The sequence below is a fragment of the Bombus vancouverensis genome, chromosome 2 (genome assembly GCF_051014615.1).
Source record: "Bombus vancouverensis nearcticus chromosome 2, iyBomVanc1_principal, whole genome shotgun sequence".
Taxonomy (NCBI): domain Eukaryota; kingdom Metazoa; phylum Arthropoda; class Insecta; order Hymenoptera; family Apidae; genus Bombus; species Bombus vancouverensis.
Genome location: NC_134912.1, coordinates 14,573,623 through 14,595,119, shown reverse-complemented (window position 1 = coordinate 14,595,119; position 21,497 = coordinate 14,573,623). Strand labels below are relative to the sequence as shown.

At 34.2% G+C, this 21,497-nt stretch overlaps 5 protein-coding genes across 12 annotated transcripts in view; 2 read left to right on the top strand and 3 right to left on the bottom strand.

Moving 5' to 3' along the window:
* The window catches only part of LOC117163204 (ankyrin repeat and BTB/POZ domain-containing protein 2), a 33,057-nt gene extending 28,755 nt beyond the window's left edge, over window positions 1–4,302 (bottom strand). The window contains exon 1 of the mRNA XM_033345265.2: window positions 3,815–4,302. The gene's annotated coding sequence lies outside the window, so the exon portion shown is untranslated. The remainder of the gene's footprint in view (window positions 1–3,814) is intronic.
* Window positions 4,303–5,668: 1,366 nt separating this feature from the next.
* On the top strand, window positions 5,669–7,400 carry Arl1 (ADP ribosylation factor-like 1). Of its 2 annotated transcripts, none has more exons than XM_076624349.1 (5): window positions 5,669–5,871; window positions 5,994–6,093; window positions 6,365–6,481; window positions 6,641–6,752; window positions 6,930–7,400. In XM_076624349.1, the coding sequence occupies exons 2-5, from the start codon at window positions 6,038–6,040 to the stop codon at window positions 7,137–7,139; spliced, it is 495 nt and encodes a 164-aa protein (XP_076480464.1). In that variant the 5' UTR covers window positions 5,669–5,871; window positions 5,994–6,037; the 3' UTR covers window positions 7,140–7,400. The 2 variants fall into 2 exon arrangements, with proteins under 2 accessions (XP_076480464.1, XP_033201267.1); XM_033345376.2 differs by having other exon boundaries at window positions 5,670–5,846.
* PolD1 (DNA polymerase delta 1, catalytic subunit) lies at window positions 6,824–13,517 on the bottom strand. Of its 3 annotated transcripts, none has more exons than XM_033345372.2 (15): window positions 13,340–13,517; window positions 12,948–13,050; window positions 12,724–12,759; window positions 12,233–12,344; window positions 11,990–12,162; window positions 11,639–11,898; window positions 11,333–11,559; window positions 11,100–11,266; window positions 10,753–10,998; window positions 10,376–10,678; window positions 9,850–10,320; window positions 9,369–9,775; window positions 8,642–9,295; window positions 8,443–8,566; window positions 6,824–7,121 (listed from the first exon to the last, which is right to left on the bottom strand). In XM_033345372.2, exons 1-14 carry the CDS (start codon window positions 13,390–13,392, stop codon window positions 8,470–8,472), a joined length of 3,309 nt encoding a protein of 1,102 aa, XP_033201263.2. In that variant the 5' UTR covers window positions 13,393–13,517; the 3' UTR covers window positions 6,824–7,121; window positions 8,443–8,469. The 3 variants fall into 3 exon arrangements, with proteins under 3 accessions (XP_033201263.2, XP_076480436.1, XP_033201264.2); XM_076624321.1 differs by having other exon boundaries at window positions 6,824–7,068; XM_033345373.2 differs by lacking the exon at window positions 12,724–12,759.
* On the top strand, window positions 13,498–17,253 carry LOC117163257 (tetraspanin-11). Of its 2 annotated transcripts, XM_033345375.2 has the most exons (6): window positions 13,498–13,901; window positions 13,982–14,164; window positions 14,241–14,411; window positions 14,512–14,601; window positions 14,803–14,922; window positions 15,116–17,253. In XM_033345375.2, the coding sequence occupies exons 1-6, from the start codon at window positions 13,677–13,679 to the stop codon at window positions 15,170–15,172; spliced, it is 846 nt and encodes a 281-aa protein (XP_033201266.2). In that variant the 5' UTR covers window positions 13,498–13,676; the 3' UTR covers window positions 15,173–17,253. The 2 variants fall into 2 exon arrangements, with proteins under 2 accessions (XP_033201266.2, XP_033201265.2); XM_033345374.2 differs by having other exon boundaries at window positions 14,803–17,253.
* Ten-a (Teneurin-a transmembrane protein) overlaps window positions 16,434–21,497 on the bottom strand; it is a 113,553-nt gene continuing 108,489 nt past the window's right edge. For all 4 annotated transcript variants that reach the window (XM_033345371.2, XM_076624303.1, XM_076624307.1 and 1 more), the window contains one exon: window positions 16,434–21,276. In XM_033345371.2, the coding sequence (XP_033201262.2) occupies window positions 20,315–21,276 (962 nt within the window). In that variant the 3' untranslated portion in view covers window positions 16,434–20,314. The remainder of the gene's footprint in view (window positions 21,277–21,497) is intronic.

Genomic DNA, 21,497 nt, shown 5'->3' with positions numbered 1-21,497 from the left:
CGCTACTTATCGTAAGTTCTTGTTGGTATAGTAATAATAAACGCGTTTTAATCTATTATTTTATACGCGAAAAAGGAGCAAAGTGCATTTTAATAGATTCAGTACAAATTTGCCAGTGATTATGAAATTGGCCCGTCAATAATCAAATGATTGAACTTGAATTGAATTCCTTGTCATTTAATCTGAACAAACTAAATAAAGAAATTGTATTCCGAAATATTCCAGGTCTGCTTAATAATATTTTTTAATACTATTGATATATTTGCAGAAAGCTGTACAGTATGTAATTTTGTATGATGCGTGATGTTGTATTACAATAATTCTAAAATGTAGATCGCTTGGAACAGAGCTGTATAGTTCTTCGTGACCCACTTACTCGAAAGCTTTGGTCTTGTACTATTTCTCTTACTCTTTTATGATACATAACCGACGTTTTCCTTTCCTTTTTTATTTATACAATTCGTTATGACTCGGTTTCTCCTCGTATTCGGGTTCTGCTATATTTTTAGCATATTTCTCATTATCAGTCTTTCCATTGTTGAAATTTAACCTCACTTTATTATCATGCGTAACGCATACCGAATGATGATTTGGAAGTAAAATTTCGAAATCTTTATAGTTTTTATATTATACATATAATGTAAAGAAGTAAATTCTACGTATTTATGTGATTTGATTATGTTTGAAACAATCTGAAACTAACACGTCATAAAAAGATAACGGTGTATCACATCCTTTTCATTCAACATAAATACCATCTGTCAATATTAACAGATTCTTTTGGCTTCCATAATCGTCAACTAATTGTTGAGAATCAAAGTTCCTCATATCTGAACGAGTTATCTAAACTATAATGTTAAGAAGAACATTTCTATATGCTGTATGAGCCAACTTTTTAATTGTTTTATCGAGTATGTCTATGAGACAACGTATACAATAGTTTACAAAAGTTCGTTCGCACATGGAGTGATTTGTTACGCTTGCGAGTGGTGACAGTGGAAATACTATGACAGTCATGGAGTGCTCGTGATTTACCTGCGGAGCAATCGAAAATTCGTGTTCCAGGGAGGAGCACGTGGGCGTAAACAAAAGTATGATTCTGCCTCGGGCACAGAATGTGCTGGACGCGGCGCTGGGTCCTGTACACCGGCTACGCCGTGCGGCATTGAGTGTATATGTATGTATGTATGTATATACGGCGTGGCATGGCGTACGGCCGTCCGCCCCGCGGCCACCGCATTCCAACGGCTGCCCAAACCAAAACCTATATCGTGTATACCCATCTCGCTCCTCTCTTCTCTTTTCACCCGTGTACTCGCTCTTTTTCCTTGCTGTCCTACTCTTTACCCACTCCACTCTGGTCACTCTGTCCACCCCCACCACCGTGCCTCTTATTCGAACCCTTACCGCGATCCTCTTCGCAGGAGAAACGCGGCTTTACATTGTCTCCCTCTCTGGCTCCCTCTCCCTTCCTTCCACCTCTCTCTATCTGTCTCCGTTCCTCCCTACAATATCACAACGACACTTGCCATGATCTCGCAACGAATTTCTCGATCAATTCGGTCCATCGTGTGCCGTCTAGCGATGGAGAAATATCGACTGTCATAAGTAGACTGTTCATCTTTAACCATTTATGAAAAATTTTGAAATAAAAACATCTTCAGTACTTTATTTTTTATTTAAAATAACAAAGAGATTTTAAGTGGGTAAAATTGATGTGACACCCTGTACATTAAAATATTCCCATATCAGGAAATTGAAGAAAAAACACTTTTCGATGGCGAATTGATATATAGTTGTTTATGAAAGTATTCCAATGTTTACGAGTATTATTTATTACATATACACGTTTATGAATATTTGTACATATTATGTATGTTGAATCATACCTGATAGCAGTTCTAACGAAATTTCAAAATGTTTTATGTAACACGTACAATATCTGTAAGAGGTTTCTATGGTAGGTGTCCAAATACTTTCATGAACCTGTGTTATCTCTATCTGTAGCGTCATCCTTTTTATTGTATATTAGGAAATCGAATGAACCACAGTCGGAGGACATCACGAAATTTCCCACAAAACATCGTGAAACCCGAATGACCTTTCACAGAAACGAACCTTCTCCCCATTTGTCATTATTGCTTTATACCTTCCACGATTGGATTCACTGTCTTATCGATTCCGAGACAGAGACACACACCGCTCCCCAGCATGCATTCCTTCGTCGCGTATCATCGAGGACAGCGGCGTACATTACCGGCTGCTTGTAACAGTTCTTTTCGTCATTTCTTTCGCGATGTTACAGTAGGATGCACGTAAACGCCCTCCCCCCTGCGGGACCGTAGATCAACACGATTTATGAGATCGTTACGAGCTGGCGGATCCATGGATACGGCGCAGTGTAACGTAAACGATCGACGATTTAATAAGTCCTGGGTAAATGTATACCACGCAAACCAAACTTTATGATGCCAAGCACTATGTTTACGATTCTCCGTGAAGTTTCAAACAAATAAGACTGGAAATTATGCGTAATATGTGGGCTTTGGTACATTAATTGTACTTGTCATATACGGTACGAGTTGTGTGAATTATATACCTTTATGGGCAAACATGTCATAAATGTATATATACAGTAGTACTTTGTTTATTAACCAAGGATTAATCATATCGAAGAAGATTTATTTCTAGAAAATCTCTAGCATTTCTTTTCTATGTTAATTATGAGCATGATATCTCAGACATGAAGCAAAATCTCAACAGGTTAAAGCTGTGGTTACAGAGGATGCAATTTTTTATGAATACATCAAATCAATCAAATATATAGATTGTTATGAGTACAGTGGCTACAAAGTGTATTTCCACATACATAGTAATTAATTAGGTTCGAATATATTAAATTTAAATTACATCACTCATAGTACAACTTACAAAAATTGATACTGCGAAAATGAAATATACAACTTAATAAAGAATCGGAAAATGAAAAATAGAAATGAAAATATATGTATATTTCGATCTTCAAATGTTTCATTCGTCAGAATAAAAGTTCGTCAGAACACCGTAACCAAAGGCTTCAACACGACACGTAACGACGTAACGATATATGATTTTGACAGGACGATCGGTCTTCGACTATGCATTAGGTATTAGATAGGAAAGTTCGATGCTGAACTTGTATGAGCGTCTCCGTGTATACATATGTATATATAAGCACGTCATTGAACAGGCGAAAGTCTGAGGAGGATCATGACGATCTATCAGAAGGTTCTCGCGAGTGTGCAACCTACGTGACAACCGGTTAGCTGTAAATCCTTTCAGAGGTCCAAATTGTTCTTTCACGAGGATTTATGTGATATATACCTTACGATTCACAAAGAAATCGGAGCTGGTGGGTGCTTGAGTTTTGGGATAGAACCGAATCAGAGGACGACTCCCATAGGAACATCGCGTGCACTTGAGAAAAATTTCATTTTCGGGAAAACCGGTTTCCAGCGGCTATTAGACGTTAGAGTGCGCGAACTTTCTGAACTGACTCATTTACGAGATTTTTTCACCATCAAATAATATTTTATGATGATTGTTAAATATTTTTAATACTCAATTTAATTATGGAAATATAAAAATTGATAAAAGATTATATCGTTTTGTCATGATATCATATAGTTTATGTTACCGAATAAATCTTGCACTGAGATATAATTTATAAAATTTTGTCTTAAATAGTACATTTAAAGAATTTTTACTATTATCGTTTGATAGTAGTAATGTCTAAAGATATGTATTGTAATAGGAAATGTTTTAAAAAGCTTACCAAACTTTTCTCAACGTATTGGTAGGGATGAACATATGTACGTATTCGACATGACGGACACTCGAGAAACACTCGATAAAATTATCAACAAAAAACTTCACTTTCGTTCAATGTTCACGTTGCGTGAGCATTTTTTTCTTTTCACTATTCTATCAAGGATATGATACATGTATATATCCTGAACACGTCGCGAGGGTGTACATAACGTTTTTCACGGTTTTCGCGAAACTGTAAACACATACGAACTTTTTAAATTGTAGCACGCAGACGATAATGTTGGTATAAATGCATAATGTGTCGAAACGAATCCGGGGGCCACGGAGATGAGACAGATTCACCTTGTTTCCTTCAAATCTTCGCGAGTAATATCTTCCATCTCATTAACGAGACAACATATCTGCACACGCATCCGACCAAGTCGCCGCTTTTCGGCAGCTGTCAATTACTAGCAACACAGGCGCCGCGTTTGTGCAGCATCCCAGCAGAACCACTTTCGGTCCAGGCTATGAACAAAAAAATCTCTCGTACTCTCATGCAAGAAACCAACGTAGAAGACGATATCTCTGCCATCTATCAATCGTTGTGAGAACTAGCGTCGTAACTCCCGTTATTAACAGAGCCAAAACGATGTTCTAAGAAACGTATATTTTAAATTTTGTATACATTTATGATTGTTTCAAGATTGAATTGAATATTGAATAAAAGTATTCATATGAAATATGGAGAAACTTAAAATTTAATCAATTGCTTCTCTAACATACTTTTTAATCTTGTTCTTATCTGTTAAAATATATTATTTAAATAAAAAAAAGTAATTTATTTATAATTGCTCTTGTAAAGAAATTAGGTTTAATATCAATTTAGAATGAGTTATGTCATAACTAACATTTAAGGACTGCTGATTACTTTACTCGAATAGTTTGTTCTAAGTGATCATATATCACAACTATTCATATGTTAGATGTAACTAAGGAATCAAATATAACACATATACGTATGTCATTCTTTCAAAGGAAGGATTATGACAATATACGTTATCAGTTTATTGAAACAAGTTTTTAATCACGAGAAGTTAACAGAAAACAATATTTCTAGATAACGTAAAGCACGAGGAATGTTCATTGTAAATATCGACAAACATGAGACCGTTTGTATTGGGATCTAATATTTTCAACAACAAAAGATGTGTAAAAATATTGTTAAAAATATATCAAAAAATTTAATTGTAAACTTGAAGATTTTGAAAAAAAAATTTCAGTTTTCGAAAAGGTTTATTTCACAAATTCTATATGTTAATTTATTTAACAAAAAAACAAAGTATATATTATTTAATAATCAAGTCACATAAAAATATAGTATGTCTTATGAATTGACCGTGAGTCAGGACCAAATTTGGCCAGTTAACAAGGGACAGTATTTCAGGGCTTTCTTACACAATATACACTAATTAATAATATTAGTGAATTAACAAGTATAATTTATAGATTTCTATCATACAGATATTTCTATAAACAGATTTCTATAATTTTAGAATTTTATGTTAAACAGGATTGATTTCTATAGTTTATAAAATTCATTTATAAATCTTTATTTAATTACCAAACTTGTTACTATTAAGGAGAGAATTTATTAACGCCGGTAACTTATAATTTGTAACTTGCAAAATTTCGTTAATAATATTAATTCAATCATATGTGTGCAAAAGAACCCAGAGAACATAGTGAAATAAAAGAAATGGCGGGGACAGCGATGGTCAATTGGTGAAGCATGGTCAGTTCACAAAGCAGTACTGTACGCTGAATATAGCAATTTATGCATTATTTGATCTATCGAAGATACACAGAGAACAGAAACAACTTCAAGCAAGTTCGGTAACGACACAAGTCAGCAAGTGATCTGAAGCGGACTGCATCCGTGGACAGTCAAAGGGGTGTGCGCCCCGGTTACTTGGATACAATTGTGATTATTATATTTGACAATAAATCTTAATTTATACTATATGAATTGGAAATAATACGTAATCGAGATATGGGTGAGTTGTGTGATAATTCATGAAGGTACATGTTTCTGAAATCGGGACCGAATCTTATCGTGTGAATACAAATTTGGTCGGTGTATAATTCGTTAAGATTTTCTCCATTAATATTTCGATGTAATTTTGGCACTTTTGTCTTTCCAGGTGGATTACTCAGTTATTTTCGTAATTTACTCGGCAGCCGGGAGATGCGGATTTTAATTCTAGGCTTAGATGGAGCCGGAAAAACTACGATCTTGTACAGGTGTGCTTCACATTGACAAGCTCTGCTATGTTTTACTTGACAGTTTATGTTTTAATATATACACATTCTCCATGTGCTATCACGTTGCAATTATTTCTTCATACATTACTTATTTCTACATACGAATAGTTTATCTATTTTGTGTTTCAACATTTGTATCCAATAATGTTTATAATCAAACATTAAGTGTATGTTTATGTGACATAAATTTAAAACTTACATGTGATACACTATGTATGTAATATTTTGTTTTCAATCTTATATCTATCAGATTGCAGGTTGGTGAAGTGGTTACAACAATACCTACTATAGGATTTAACGTAGAACAGGTTACATATAAAAATTTAAAATTTCAAGTATGGGATCTGGGAGGTCAAACTAGTATACGGTATGTTATATAATATATGTGAATTCAAATATAGTTTTAGTTTCACTTGGTTTAATATTTTGAAATGATGTAATATTTATGAGAACTACATGACATTGATTAATGAGAATTACATTACACATTACATTTATTAAATGTAATTATATTTCAAATTTACAGACCATATTGGAGGTGTTATTACTCAAACACGGATGCAATAATTTATGTTGTGGATTCTGCAGATAAGGATAGGATAGGCATATCAAAAGATGAATTAATTTATATGTTGAGGGTAACTATTTTTTTTGTATTAGAAATATAGAAAATCAATTCATCATCATTCGTTCAATATAAAATACATCATACAATAAACTGATTTAATATAGTGTTCCTAACATACAAAATAATAATATAATACCATGTTAAAACTATAAAAAACATAAATATATATATTTCTGTGTATGTTTAGGAAGAAGAATTGCAAAGTGCTATTTTAGTGGTCCTGGCAAATAAACAAGATATGGCAGGATGTTTAAGTGTTGCAGAGGTGCATCAAGCACTTGGATTAGATGCTCTTAAAAACAGAACATTCCAAATCTTTAAAACGTCTGCAACAAAAGGTGAAGGACTTGATCAAGCAATGGACTGGTTGTCAAATGCACTGCAAAGTAGAAAATGATTAATATTATTAAAAAATTTTTCTACCCAAGCCTTATTAAGGAGACTAGTCATATGACTGTCAAATTAAACGACCCATGCAAAGATGGGCACTTCATTCTGTCTATTTATTAAAACTATATTTTAAATAGTCTTCTATCGGAAGGCGATTCTATAATTTGTCACAATTTTCGTAATGTGAAGCAAGGAATAAAAGTACCAAAAATTTTATCTTTCTACACAACTTGAAATAAAGTAAACATAGAGATTTGTTCAATCTAAATATTTTTTTCCGCACCATTGTCGGATGATTTTATCATTGCTATACTACGCAGCTTTTATTACCTAATGATATCATAACATTCTTTGGATAAATAATTTTTGTTACTATACAAGGCAATACAAAGTTTATCGGCATTTAATAAACAATTTGCAAAATTATAAATTTATTATTATATTGGCAATGGTATGTGTAATGTATATTGATATAGATAAATATATCTATTACTTATATTAGCCAAAAAGATCATTTATAAATATTGCAGTAAAATTGGTAATTGTTTGAAATGTCAACATTCTGACATACTGTGTGAATAGTTATGTAAATATGTGTAACTGATTTAATTTCATTCATATACCGTTAAGATACATATGTAAAACGTTCTCTTTTATAAAAAACACAATACAAAAAATTATATGAAGATTTGGCGTAAATTAAAGCACAATAATGTTTATAAATTTAATACAGAGGATTTGAACGATATAATACTACCGTAAAAGAACAAGATTAGTTAGTAAAAAACAAGACATTTGAAATTAATATTTGAGAAAAATAAAATACATTTTGTTAGTTTTTATTTAATAGTGCATTATTTAATTTTATTGCCAAATAATATTAAATAATTAAGTACATTATTCAAATAAACTACTTGAGCAGTGTACTAAAATTTGATAATTAATTTATGTATTTAAAAATCTTTATAAATACCATTTCATAATAAATATTCCATAAATATTAACTGCATTTATATTTTATAAAATATAATTTTTTAAGTGTAAGTAAAATGTGTTTTATATATATATATACAGAAAAAGATTTTTCGATTTACATATATATATATGCAATTATAGCGAATAATATCGCTATATTAATTATTATACAAATTTATAAATTTTTGATACATAATTTGTACAAAAACTTGCAAAAAGGATTAAATATTTTATGTTAATTATATAATATTTGTGAATAACTATATCTTAATTTTGCATTGAAATTATGAAATAGCGATTTTTTTTGCATGTGCAAGAAACAATTATAAACATACCTGTTACGTTTTTTAATCTATCTAACTTTACCATGTTGGAATTCCAAACCTTTCAATTCGTATCATTTGTGTATCTAATTCCATTTGAACTTTCTTTCTCATATAAAATATTGGACAATCACGGCTAAAAGAATATAATATTAGATTTACTATCACACATACACAATAGAAATGTACACTAGTTGATTATAGAACGAACCTTGTGCATAGCACTTCCTGATGAAGACTTCCCTGACATCTTTGACATTCCGTCCATAATCTACAGAATTTTTCTTCTAATTTTCTACCAAGATATAATTCGGTTTGATATAATTCTGCTTCTTTTGGTTCACAATATTTACACAATGCCATCTTTTCTCTTTCCGGTGTTAAAACTGCTTTGCAACCCAAGCATATTTCTTTTTTACGTGTAAATGCAGATAGAGCACCGACTTTCGACGTAACAACGGATTTTGTGCGCGTATGATCTCCTTTCAACAAAAGTGATTCAGCCTTTTCGCCCAGAATTGGTTCAAAAATACGTACTAGTGGTTTGGCTAATTGATTTTCCAAGTAATAATTTGTATCTATAGGAACATTATTTTCTAAGACATAGATGGGATCTTCAGCCTTTTGATAAGCCGGTGTACCTTTAGCTGCTCGTATGAAAACATATGGAACTCTGTCACCAAGCTTTGGCGCATTTCCGGCATCTCGTTTTTTCATTTTGGCTGCTAATTCAACATGCGCTTGCTTAGCCGCGTAATCAGTCTTAGTTAATTCTTTTGTAACTACTAATTGAGAGATATCTATACGATTACATAAAAGATCGCTTATAATCTGTTTTGCATAATTCAGCGCATCATTGGGATTTCTATAAAAAAGGAACAAAAATAGAAAATTAGATTAGTTTTAATTGTAATAATTTAAATATAATATTTAATTACCTATCAATCAGTAATTTTTGTAAACAGGTATTCATCATGTTTGCTACTAATGGACAATTATCTCTTCGTACAGTTTCTAAACCTTTACAATCCATTTTATCGTATTTGTCTGGACGGGTAAAATATAGACCAGCGTATCGTTTCTTGTTAATTAACAGGTATGGAAAGTATACTTTTTCAAATTCCAGTTTTATCGGTTTCAAAAACTTTGAGGACACATATTCCGCTGCTTCACGGCCGAGTTCCATTGCCTCTTCGACTGTTTTCACACCAAACTTTATCATAACAGAGTCAGTATCTCCGTATACGACTACTGCGTCATTTTTATATCCTTTGGAAACGCAATATTGTTCTTCTACTTCTTGCTTTGTTCGTTCTATCATAGTACGTCCATATGCGGTAACACTCTGAAAATTAACCATTTTCTTATGAAAGTAAGTAAAACGCAGATTACTAAGAAGTCGAAATATTAAAATCTTACAGCAGAAATGTCTAAACAGGGTAATTTCCCCATTTGCGCACCAGTGAAACCATACACAGAATTAGCAGATACTTTCAAAGCATATTGTCTACCATCCAAAACCTTTTGTTTCAATGGATCGGTTTCTTTCTTCAGTTCAACTTTTGCTGCTTTTCTAGCCGACAAAAGACTTTCTAGGATTTCTGGAAGAATTCCTTTTCTAAGAGTAGCTTTAACAAATTTTGAGTCACTTGGAGTTACAGTAATGTCATCTGAATCAATTTTAAGTTTAATTTCCGTATCGCGTTTTAACAATGTAGTGTAACATAGATTGTGAGCCATGATAATACTGGGATACAGAGAACTGAAATCTAAAGTTGCAATAGGATCGCTATAATATCCTCGTTTTGGTTCTATAACTGTTGCGCCTTCGAACTGTTCGTCGCTAGCTTGACTCCGATGGACTGGGATTAAGTAGTCTTTTTCTCGAGTCTGAAATTACATATTTGTGGCATAACTTTCTAAAGAGATAAAAAAGAAGAATTACCTTTCGTAATAATTGCGACACAACTTTTATTTGTTGCCCCCGAGTTAGTAAACTACATATGGAAACTCCAGTGACTCTTGCCATTTCCATGTAGATGAAAATACACATTAATTTATCCAACAATCTAAGTGGTAAATATGCATCTTTCAAACAGTAAACGGCAAGTCTTCGACGTGTTTGCGCATTACCATTTTGCAAATCCGTGATAATACTATGATGGACATCTTCCTTTTGCTCTTGTAGAAAATGATATGAAACGGCATTTAGAGTATAAGATCTTAATTTATAATCTCTAACCAATACCTAGATGTGAATGTAAACTTAATGTACAGTTAAATGTAGTAATTTATAATAATTTTTAGTATAATTAGTTTTACCAGTAATAGATCAAATGGAACTCTCCCTTCAAAATTAATGGATTTATTTTCACGTCGACCCATCTGTTTGCTTTGAAGTACTTGAGTTTTAATTACTGACTTTATATTTTTTATTCGACCAAGAAAGTAAAAGTCTCTCACGTTGAGATGTTTTGCACGATTAATCAGATAAGGAAAGTCAAAATTATTTATGTTATATCCTGTAAAAATATCGGGATCTAACTGTCTCACGAAATCCGCCCATTTCTATGAAAAATAAAATGTCACCGACTGAAAATATACTATTTTATTTTTACTAATTGTTTTACGATCTAAATTCAAAAATTAAATTTTGGATATATTCATACCTCTAACATTTTTTGTTCTTTCTCAAAACTTAAAACTTGGCAACCAACAATTGGTGCACATGTATCGAGAGTAAAAATATTTCGTAAAAAAGGTTCTGCTTCTCCTTGTCTTATCACCATATTTGCAATTTGTATAACGGGATCATGATTTGGCTCAGGAAAAATACCTATACATAAAAATAATAAAATACCTATACATATAAAAGAATATTCAATCAAGAGCTAAATTTTACCTTTGCGACCCGCGCATTCAATATCAAAACTAAGAATTCTAAATGGTGCAATTTTCGACCATTCTCCTTGAGGAGCATGAGCAATGAAAGCATCCCATGCAATATCTACTTCCAACTGGCACCTTGAAGTAAAGGGTAAATTATGTCCATTATGCTGTCGAAGTTTCCAAGTTTTTGGTGGTAATTCAATCCATGAACATCCAACTACTGATGTGTCAACCATAAATCTTAAATAAATAATTATCTAGTTAGACAGGAATGAGAAACAGATATTTAAAAAATAGAAAACATGATGCAATTACACACCTAATATCAAAATCAATGTTACTTTCGAAAGCCCTATAGCAATGATTAAATTCGGATAAAATGGTCTCTTCTTCTACCACTTTCTTACAACGTGCTACTAGTCTTGGAAGTGCCACTGTAATTTTTAAAAACAACGATTTTTCGTTTCCTGTGTAGCCATACATATTTTGTTTATACAATCGCTCAACAGCTAATACAGCCTCTTGAATATTCTCTGGATTTGACCTCATATCTTTTAACATAGCCTTGTTTAGAGCTTCCTAAATAATATATTGAGATCATACTACGAATTGTGACTACTACTTTAAAAAATCTTTTTAATTACTACTACTAATTTCTAGAATTATATACCTTAAATAATCTACAATGATGTTCATTAAAATTTTGTGGTGCTGTGACATATAAATAAGGATTAAATCCATGTACATGACAACAAACTGAGTTTCCTAATTCTGTAACACCAAACATCCTCATTATTGGTACAGGAGGTATGTTACTGCCAGGCATTCCAGGCAATGGTATACCTTAAAAAAAATACAATTTAACTAATTTGGAGTAGTTGGATAGAATTTGTTTATTTGTTGTATTAATTACCGTTATAATGGTCTATTTCTATTTGCTGAAAGATTAATGCATCTTTTTGTGGATTTAACTCTGGAGGTGGAGGTCTACTCCATTTCGAATATGTATTTTCTTGTGCAGGACCCTGATAAGAATACAAATTCATTAAACAATGAATGTATGCTATATAATAAGTTTACATAACAAAATATGTAATACATAAAAATAATCAAATACATGTACAAGGAAAAGCATTTAGCAAGCACAAATTAAAATAAGCCTGCAAATAAAACACAACTTTTCTAGCATTGAGTGAATTATAATAAATCAAATTTAATATTATTTATGAACATAATATAAATTAAATGGTGGTAATAATTGAAAAAATGTGTTATTATATGAATGAAAAGACACATATCATAACAAAATTAGCAAATAACATAGTTTATAGCATTTCAACAGTTTGATGCATCTAATATTCACAGTATGCTTAGCAAATATGTCTTTTATACGAATTAACTCACTCCTTTTTCTGCTTTACTTAGTTGTACCTCAGGTGGCTAGGATAATAGAAATATTACTTAATGATATATCGAAATTACTCTTAATATAATACTATATAATGCTACTCTTAATACATATGCAATACTGTAGTAATCAATGTTGATGAAATATCATTTTGCAAAAATTTCATATTATAGTGTATTAGCAGTACAAAGAGGTAGTATATTATTTAATCCTTATATACCTCTTCCATAACCTGAGATATATCTCCAAATTCATCTTCCATTTCATCCATAGTAGCCAGTTCGGCTTCAAATGAACCAGGATAATCATCTTCATCATCGTCTCTATTAGTGAATATGAAAATTAATAAAATATGGAAAAGAAATATGGTAATAAAATAATAATGATTAAAAGATATAAAACAATGAAGACACAATAAAAAATTTATTTATATCACGTTTTTATTTTATTCATGGAATAGGTAACAGTAAATTAATTAAACAATATTTAGACCAAATTTGTTTTAATACAGTCTGTTCTTGTTATTCAAGAGAAACAATGAGAGATTTGGGCAAAGTAAGAATAACGTTACTATGAATTTGTGAGGTTAAAATAAATATTACGAGTATTTACCGATATTTTGCTCTTTTTACAGCAGAAGGTGCCGGAAATTGCTTTTTATTCATTTTATTTTGTTATATTTTAACCAAATGACGCGTACATTAAACACAAAAATGTTTCAAATGTAACTTTTATTGGCAACTGTTTGTATAAAACTGGCGCGAGAAAGTTTCAATATCTAGTTACTTCAATGACGTTACAATCAGGACATTATGTGCAATATTAGAAAATAAATAGCTAGCGTTATAAAAACTTCGAATCACATAGTTAACATAGAATTGTTATCATTTTTTAGTCATTTTATTCATTTATTATCTCAGCTACATTCTAGTCATTGGAATAAATTTTTATGAACTGGAACAAATTTTTTACCGGTACAGCAGACCACGGGGATTATGGGAATGAGGAGGAGACGGAAACGGAGGATGATGAGGATATCACTGATAGCACCGAAACTGTATCCACCGATAAAAAATCGCACTTTCTAGGAATGCACTTTCATAAATTTTCACATAATGACTTACCACAACAATGTATTAAACTGGCTTTCTTAATAATCAATATTACAACTCTTGTGAGTTTTACAATATAATTAGTAACAAATTATTAATGGTTTATAAATAGAACTTTGTTCCCAAAAAAAAATAATTAAAGATTGCAGGCATTGTTGGCATTGTAACCTCTATATGGATTTTCACTGACAATAGAATAATGACAAGGCTGATAGATCAACGCTTTCATGTTACATCGCTATTATTTATTAGCTTCATTGGATCACTAGTATCGTCATTGGGGATTCTTGGTGTACTTCGAAGAAGAAGGAAATTTTTAAATATTGTACATTGCATTGTCTTTAAATACTAGAAATTACATTACCGGCGATAAAGAACCTTAAAAGATTATTTTATTACAGTATGCTTTGTGTTACTTGACATTTCTCTGCATCATATTTATCAGCGCTATAATGAGTTTCTGGATTTTCGAAGAAATCACGAAGAGGATTCAGTTTGACATGAATACCGCCATCGAAGGATATCATTCTTCGTCTTGGAGCAGAGAAGCTTGGGATAATACCCACAGATATGTAAGAGAGTATCTCGTACTTACCACAAGATGTCTCTGAAAGATCTTGTACAAATTTTTATCTTTCAAAAATCAACTGTTAAGAAAACCTGTTTTTTTAGTTGAAATGTTGTGGAGTAAAGTCTGCAATGGATTGGGCTAAGTATCACGTTGAAATTCCGACAAGCTGTTGTTCCAGATCCATCGGACAAGTACATTTTCTTGTTTTTTTGGAAAATTATACTAATATTAGTCCTTATTGTGAAATACATATACCGTTTTGTAATACGCAGTTGTATTCTAATGTGATGTTAATTATTTCATAAAAATCATCTTGTATATATCAACAAACGTGATATCATTATCTTTCATCCTCTTATTCATGTTGAATTTATAAAAACAATTTTTTACAGTGTTTACAAATGACAGAAGCGGTGGCATATAAATCAGGATGTCTAAAAAACGCGATACTATTACTGAAGTCTCATATACACACCATTAGTATATCTGTGCTGTTGATTTTTCTAACCATAGTGAGTAGAATAATTCTTTGTGTGAATATACGGGACTTATCAAAATATGTAGACATGATTTTAGGTGTCAATACGTTATATAAGAATGACAAAAAAACTTTACGACAGTATACGATAAATATACTTCCCACATATTTTGAAACAGCCTGTACTCAAAGCAGATCAGAGTCACTCAATTATTTTCCTGTTTCAGTTAATGAGTTTCGTTCTTGTGCTCTGTATACTTGCTAGAATGAAGAGACAAGATTGAAGTTGAGTAATCGAAATGAAAAATATCAGGACAAAACGCGAGAAACGGTAAAATTTTAGTCGGAATGAGGCGAAGGTGAACGAGGATCAATGACTATAGATGAGACAATGACAAACTCGCTGTGAAACGTTTTCTCGCTTTTATTATCATATATAGATCATATATTTTCTGAAAACACTTAATATATTGTACTTATGATAGTAATATTGTAATTGTTACTGGACATGCTGGTTTGGGTTTTTCGCGACACACGTGTATGACAGCGGAATTTGCTTCGAAAAAAATTTCTCTTCACGTTTCTCTAACAAATGGAACCATCGATCGATGGATGGCAGTTTCGTCGAAGGTGTTTCTTTTTTTTCACCGCGTGACACGGCTGGATAATAAGATTATAAAAATTCTGTCTGACCATCGTTCGCTTTCATCCTCGAAAATGGGCCTTTGTTGCGTAGCGAATTTACCGGGTTTTACGAAATTCGTCGTAATAGTTAATAATAATAATAATGGGCAAAATTCCGACGCGGATAATCTCGTCGTTATATTATGCGACGCGAAATATTGACATCGTAATATGTATGTAATTCGTCGAACGCGATACACAGAATCTTTCTGTCTTTATCTCTCCCATCGTCGATAGGTCACGCAAGCAGCGCCTGTGCGTTGCACCTTACGTTTTTGTCCCACGAATGTCTCGGCATCTATCTTCGTTATCATGTACAGTAATCCCCAGATAAGCGCCCACTTTTCTTTTTAATTAGGATAAATCACAAAAATTCCTTAGTTCCTCCGTATATTTCTCCGTAGATCATGAATAGCCCATGATAACCACCGAGCTTAAAAATTTCTTTAACTTTAAATATTTCTTCGAATCGTTAGAAATAAGCAATATAGAGATTGAGAAGATAAAAGTATCAGGAATTTATATATATATACCATCACTTCTTTCTAATAAAATCCAATGTGATTTTTAGATTCTTAATCTCTATTTGGAATTTCTTTTGAACTTTTTAATTTTCCTATACATATAGATAGACTCTGGTATAGACTCCATTTCTCATGGACCCTATTCATGGACGCTTAACCGGGTGTTATTGTATACATATGCATATAATATCTAGTACCTCTGTGTGAATCCGTATACGTGTGTGTGTATGCGTGAGACACGCGCCAGTCTGATGTATAGGTCTGTGTTTATGTGAATACGTGTACAGTGAATCATTGATCATAGAGGACAGGGCTGTGGGCGCAGTTTCCAGGCAAGTTCCATTCAATTACAGATATATTATATCATAGCAAACATCGTGACTATTTACAATAAATACAGTCGATTAGATTATATAAATAAAATATATCGTATCGTTAGTTTAGGTTTACAGCAACACGTGACAGTAAACAATTAGATCAGCGGCGAAGTAGCATAATCTACTTAGGGTAGTGGTCGTAGTAGCTGTAGCATGACTGATTGCGCATTCATTCATCTCTTTTATACGTTTATTTCACGCGCGCACTCTCTCTAGTTTCTCTTTCATTTTTTCTTGCTCGCTCACTCTGAATAGATCACCCTCATGTTCTAACTTGTGCTCAAACTTCTGTGTTGTTCTTGATCTCGACTTCATTTTTGGTATCATTGAAGGACGAAGTTCGCTTCGCGAGAATCGAGTACACCACGTGTGGTCCGACGGATTCAGCTAGCTCGGCCATAACTATTTAATAACGACATCTCGCGTTCGTTTCCCGTACAATCCGTGTATCTTTGCGTCGTAGTGATAATTAATGCAATAATAATTAGTAATAATGACGATCATATTCTCGTTCGAGCTTTCTCTACCCCGTTAATTCCAGAAGTATTTATATTTATATATTTATACGTATATTTATATATTTATATTTATACTCGTATTTATAAGTATGCTTCGCGTGTAAACCCCGCGATCGAAAACTTCGGGGGAACGCGTTCGTTTATCTTTTTCTTTGTTTCTCTTATAGAAAGTTTTTAGCGAGACGAGATGAAACTTCACGGAAGTTAAGAGAGCGAATCTGTTCACTTGTTTTTTTTTTTTCATTTCGTTCCTTTTTTCTTTTACTATTTTTTTCTTCTTTAGTGCTAATTAGTTACTCGAATAGTACAGTTGAGACAAAATGGTTCTCGCGACCCTGCACGTTGAATCCGCCTTTTAAAACGCTGATCAACTCGCGCCGACCTGATCCGCTTTTAATAATTTGACACTCACTTTGATACTTCATTTCATTTCTTAGCCGTTTTAAAAAATAGTCGATTCTTTGAACGCCATTGCCGATTCAACGGTTATACACGTTATATATGTATGTATAGATTATACGAATAAACTGGGGCTCGAGGATAGGGGAACCGGAGGAATGGGGCAGGTTGGGATCAAGGTTAAGGAATGTGGAGTGTTTAGAAATCCATGAATCGATGCGTGGTTTGACCACCAATGTTCTCGTAGTCCTTTATCGCGTATAAGCGGCTCGCCCTTCCGCCACATGGTGTGATTATGATATTGGCAGCATAAGTTCGAGAGATAATGGCGGAAGGACGAAAGAACACGTTAATTATCGAATATATACGATATCGAGTATGTAAACGACAAATTTTTAACGTATTTGAGTCATATAAAAAAAAAATGTAAAAAAAAGACGAAGAAATCAATTTTCAATTTCGTTAGGTCACGACAGCTTGCTTGGACCACAGAGTTTGGAGGATTTTTGATGTTCAATGCAGCTCTAAACACTCGCTCGAGTCAAAAATACGTTTATGAAGCTTTCCTATATAATCTCTTTTTTCTTTCTTCCCTTTCTTTGTTTTTCTCTCTCTCTCTATATATATATACTTTGTAATTTTTCTTCGTTTATACATTCAGCGTAAGGTAATTCCTTTTTTTTTATATGTTTTTTAAATTTTTCTCATCTATCCAGACGATAATGTTGCTGTACCGCTATCTATCTGTTTTAAGAACGGCACTGTCTAAAGCCATATTCGCAAAATATTCAATGACAAGTATGAAATTTTTTGAAGAAATGCGGAAAAATAATAGGGCAGAATTGAGATTAAAAGAAAAGAGATGATAAAGAAAAATAGGTACGGTTTGAATTGAACGAAGAGCAGGACGGAGTAGGAGTATAAAGGGTGGGATTAAGAAAAGTTCAAGACGTATGCACGTGGAACGGGCAGTGATCTAGTAACTGGGGTTTTAGGGTGGAGGTTGGTGCTAAATAATATTCTTATGTACGTAGGTGTATATGGCGTTCAGTACACAGCAAAAACGATCGGTACTGACGAGCATTAAATTTAGATATACACACTTAGTATTCAGTGAAGAAACATAGTTAACGTTCCGTTATTCATATCCAGCAAGCACAAATATGCAATAATATCTCGTGTATACGTATTATTACCGATAATGGAGTTTATTCTTTCTTTCTTTCTCTTTTTCTCTCTCACACACGCATACATCTCCATTCATTTCAATACTAATTTAAAGATACAAACATCGGTTGGCTCGTCCGACATTTTTTTCTGCCTAGTCATTCTTGTCGCAGGAAGCAAAATGGTGATAGATCTTTGTTTATAGTATTCTTGTTCATCGTTCCCGCGACGATAGAATTTCTCTTTCTTCCTCTCGCTCTCTTTTGAACAACAATTCGTACGTGACGCGACATCAATTTCCGAGGAAGTGGACGCTAGCGCTAAATGAGGGGAGTTGGGTAGGACACATTCATCGTTAAAAATACGTTAGCGACGTTATGCAGTGTACGTGTGTGTGAGTGTGTGTGTACGTGTACATCGACGTCCTGTAATTAGTCACGCTCACCATTGTCGAACATTGCACCGATATTTTCTTCTTCGCGCGAGAAAGCACCACTTTTATAATACACCATAAACATCGCCTCTTTCTCTCATCTTTTTCAATCACCTACTTTAACCTTTTAAATTCGGAATATCGATTCGAAACGCGCCATGTTGATCGGCCGCTTCTATCGAACGACACCAACATTCTTCCACCATCTTCTCACGTTTCATTGACACTTTGGACGCTGATCAATCGTCATTTCTAGCAAAGGACGTTGTTCTTGATCCTATTCGATACAGGGCCATTCATTGTTGAGATACACGCATGCGTATTCCTTTTACGTTCACTTGCGATCCGTATAGGTTATGTTCGTACCTATTGTGTATCTATTTTCGACAGAATCGTTTCTTTGATCGATCTTTTATCCTCTTTTTTATCTAAGTACGATTAAGGTATCGCGCGGGTAAACAATGGGCGAATGGGTTACACAAAGTTTGTTTGTTCGCGTGGTACATCGACGATCGCGCCTCGTGTCCTTATTCTATTGGAAAAAGTTTATACGTCAATGTAAAGCTATATATTGACTAGTTTCTCTCACTCGATTCGCCTCAACGACGAATGGCCTGCATTCCTGCATTCCTCTTTTCGTCGTTCTTCCCTCACGTTCAATGACGACGCGATGTCTCGTCATGATCATTCGTTAATGATGAACACACACATAAACACGTTCCATGTTTTCCTCGACAATTCCTCCCTCAGTCGTTATCGCAAGGAACTCTTTCTTGTTTCGCGAGCAGGGGAACAACAAGTTGACGAGCTCTTTGTCGTTTCCCGTAGTTGCTACAAGGACGTGAGCTTCCCGGAACGTATTCTATTCTCCTAAGATGGCCGACGACGATAATATGCTTCTGCTAATTCGCGAAGAAACCGCGAGTTGTGATAGCACGGTCGCGCGCGGAGACCAACTTTTCTCCGAGATGCTTACACACTACACCCTAAATCGCGGTACAATATAATCGATATAACGTTAAATGTTTTTGGCATCTTCGAAATACACAAATAGACTTTGGTATAAAACTTTTTTTTTGTTTCTTTTGATAGTGTTCAGTACGTTCATACGGAGGACAGCTGGCTCGCTGCAGCTTAATCCTCTTATTCCTTTCTTCTTTGATCCGTTTCTGATCCTCTTTTTCATACTCTTCCAAATACGTCACAACACGCTCTACCTACGCCAATTCGGAAATTCCTGTTACTTCGACGATTGGACAATTCTCCTGGCAACGGCATGTGTCAGGAGAGGAGGACTCCCTGATTTAACGGTACCTTGACCCGATTAGCAGATTTTATCTAGCCACCAGAGTTTACACGTTGGCGCGCCTCTCCTCCTGCGGCGTTTCTTGCTCGACGGGTCAACTGCCTTCTTTACGAATCGGATGTTGTATGGATCCTCCGCGAGCTCAGGGTACAGTTGTGCGTCGTGGATGTACTCACCTTCGTAATTGGACGCGGACCCGGATTTTAGAATCTCGTCCTGTTCGGCTACCATCCACTCAATAGCCGTTGGTGTGTTTGCTTTCAGTGCTTCGCGTTCTCGATGCCAAGCCTTGCGAATGGCAGTCGCTTTGGCGTGATGTAGCAGTCTTTGTTTCTCTTTCTCAGCTGTGGTACCGTAACGCAGGTTCACTATATAGCTGGCGCCATGTATCTTCACGTCTATCAGCGAACTGCTACCACTTCCGTTCTCGCTTTCGTGGAAAGTTGTATTCACCTGACCACCTAACCGTTTTAACTGACCACGATCTTCACTAGCTCGCCAAGTTTCTTCCTTGACAAAATAGAAGGCGTCCTGCTGCGCACTGTGCACTACGAATGTGAACGGAAGGAAATACGACCGATTGAATACGGAGGTGAAAACATCGCCATAGATGGCGTTAGCGGTTGGTACGCTGGACACTACGGCTTGACCATCAGCAGTCCTTGAAACCAAGATTCCTTTTCCAAATGGAGGATCCGAGGCTGCACCCAGGCGACTGGGTATCAAGTCACTGGTGTCTTTCTTCAGGGCTGAACGAGGTGGCGCTGATAAACTGACAGCGTCTCCTGAGTGTCTTTGTGCGATGTAGGCTAGGAAACCTGATTGCACACCAAGATTTCTGGATCTCTTCTTTTTGCCAAATATGGAAGTACCTGGACCCAAAGATGGCGGAACGAGGCTGTCTGGAAGCTCGTCAGGGAAAAGTTGAGGGGCAAGGCTTTTCAGGTCGTAGCCGAGATGCGACAGCCATGATATGTGGTCTGAGAAAGATAGATAGGTAGATAGATAAATAAATAGAAAGATAGATAAAGATAAGAGAACTGTGATGATGAGTAAATAGTAAAATATTGATATATGTACTTCGCGAGTCAAGTATTGTTTAATATAAAAATAGTTAACTCTGCATAGATACTATTGTATTATATAGAGTACTAGACATGTATGTAATTAAATTCTCAGAGATGACTAAGTAGACGCAGTC

Excerpts from the sequence above, each read along its gene's own strand:
- Arl1 (XM_033345376.2), top strand. Across the intron at positions 6,094-6,364 it reads AAAACTACGATCTTGTACAG|ATTGCAGGTTGGTGAAGTGG; the intron begins GTGTGCTTCACA and ends TATATCTATCAG. Across the intron at positions 6,753-6,929 it reads AATTAATTTATATGTTGAGG|GAAGAAGAATTGCAAAGTGC; the intron begins GTAACTATTTTT and ends GTGTATGTTTAG.
- LOC117163257 (XM_033345374.2), top strand. The coding sequence starts at position 13,677 with ATGAACTGGAACAAATTTTTTACCGGTACAGCAGACCACGGGGATTAT. Across the intron at positions 13,902-13,981 it reads TAATCAATATTACAACTCTT|ATTGCAGGCATTGTTGGCAT; the intron begins GTGAGTTTTACA and ends AAATAATTAAAG. Across the intron at positions 14,165-14,240 it reads GAAGGAAATTTTTAAATATT|TATGCTTTGTGTTACTTGAC; the intron begins GTACATTGCATT and ends ATTTTATTACAG.
- PolD1 (XM_033345372.2), bottom strand. The coding sequence starts at position 13,392 with ATGAATAAAAAGCAATTTCCGGCACCTTCTGCTGTAAAAAGAGCAAAA. Across the intron at positions 11,899-11,989 it reads ATCATTGTAGATTATTTAAG|GAAGCTCTAAACAAGGCTAT; the intron begins GTATATAATTCT and ends TATATTATTTAG. Across the intron at positions 11,560-11,638 it reads AACATTGATTTTGATATTAG|ATTTATGGTTGACACATCAG; the intron begins GTGTGTAATTGC and ends TATTTATTTAAG.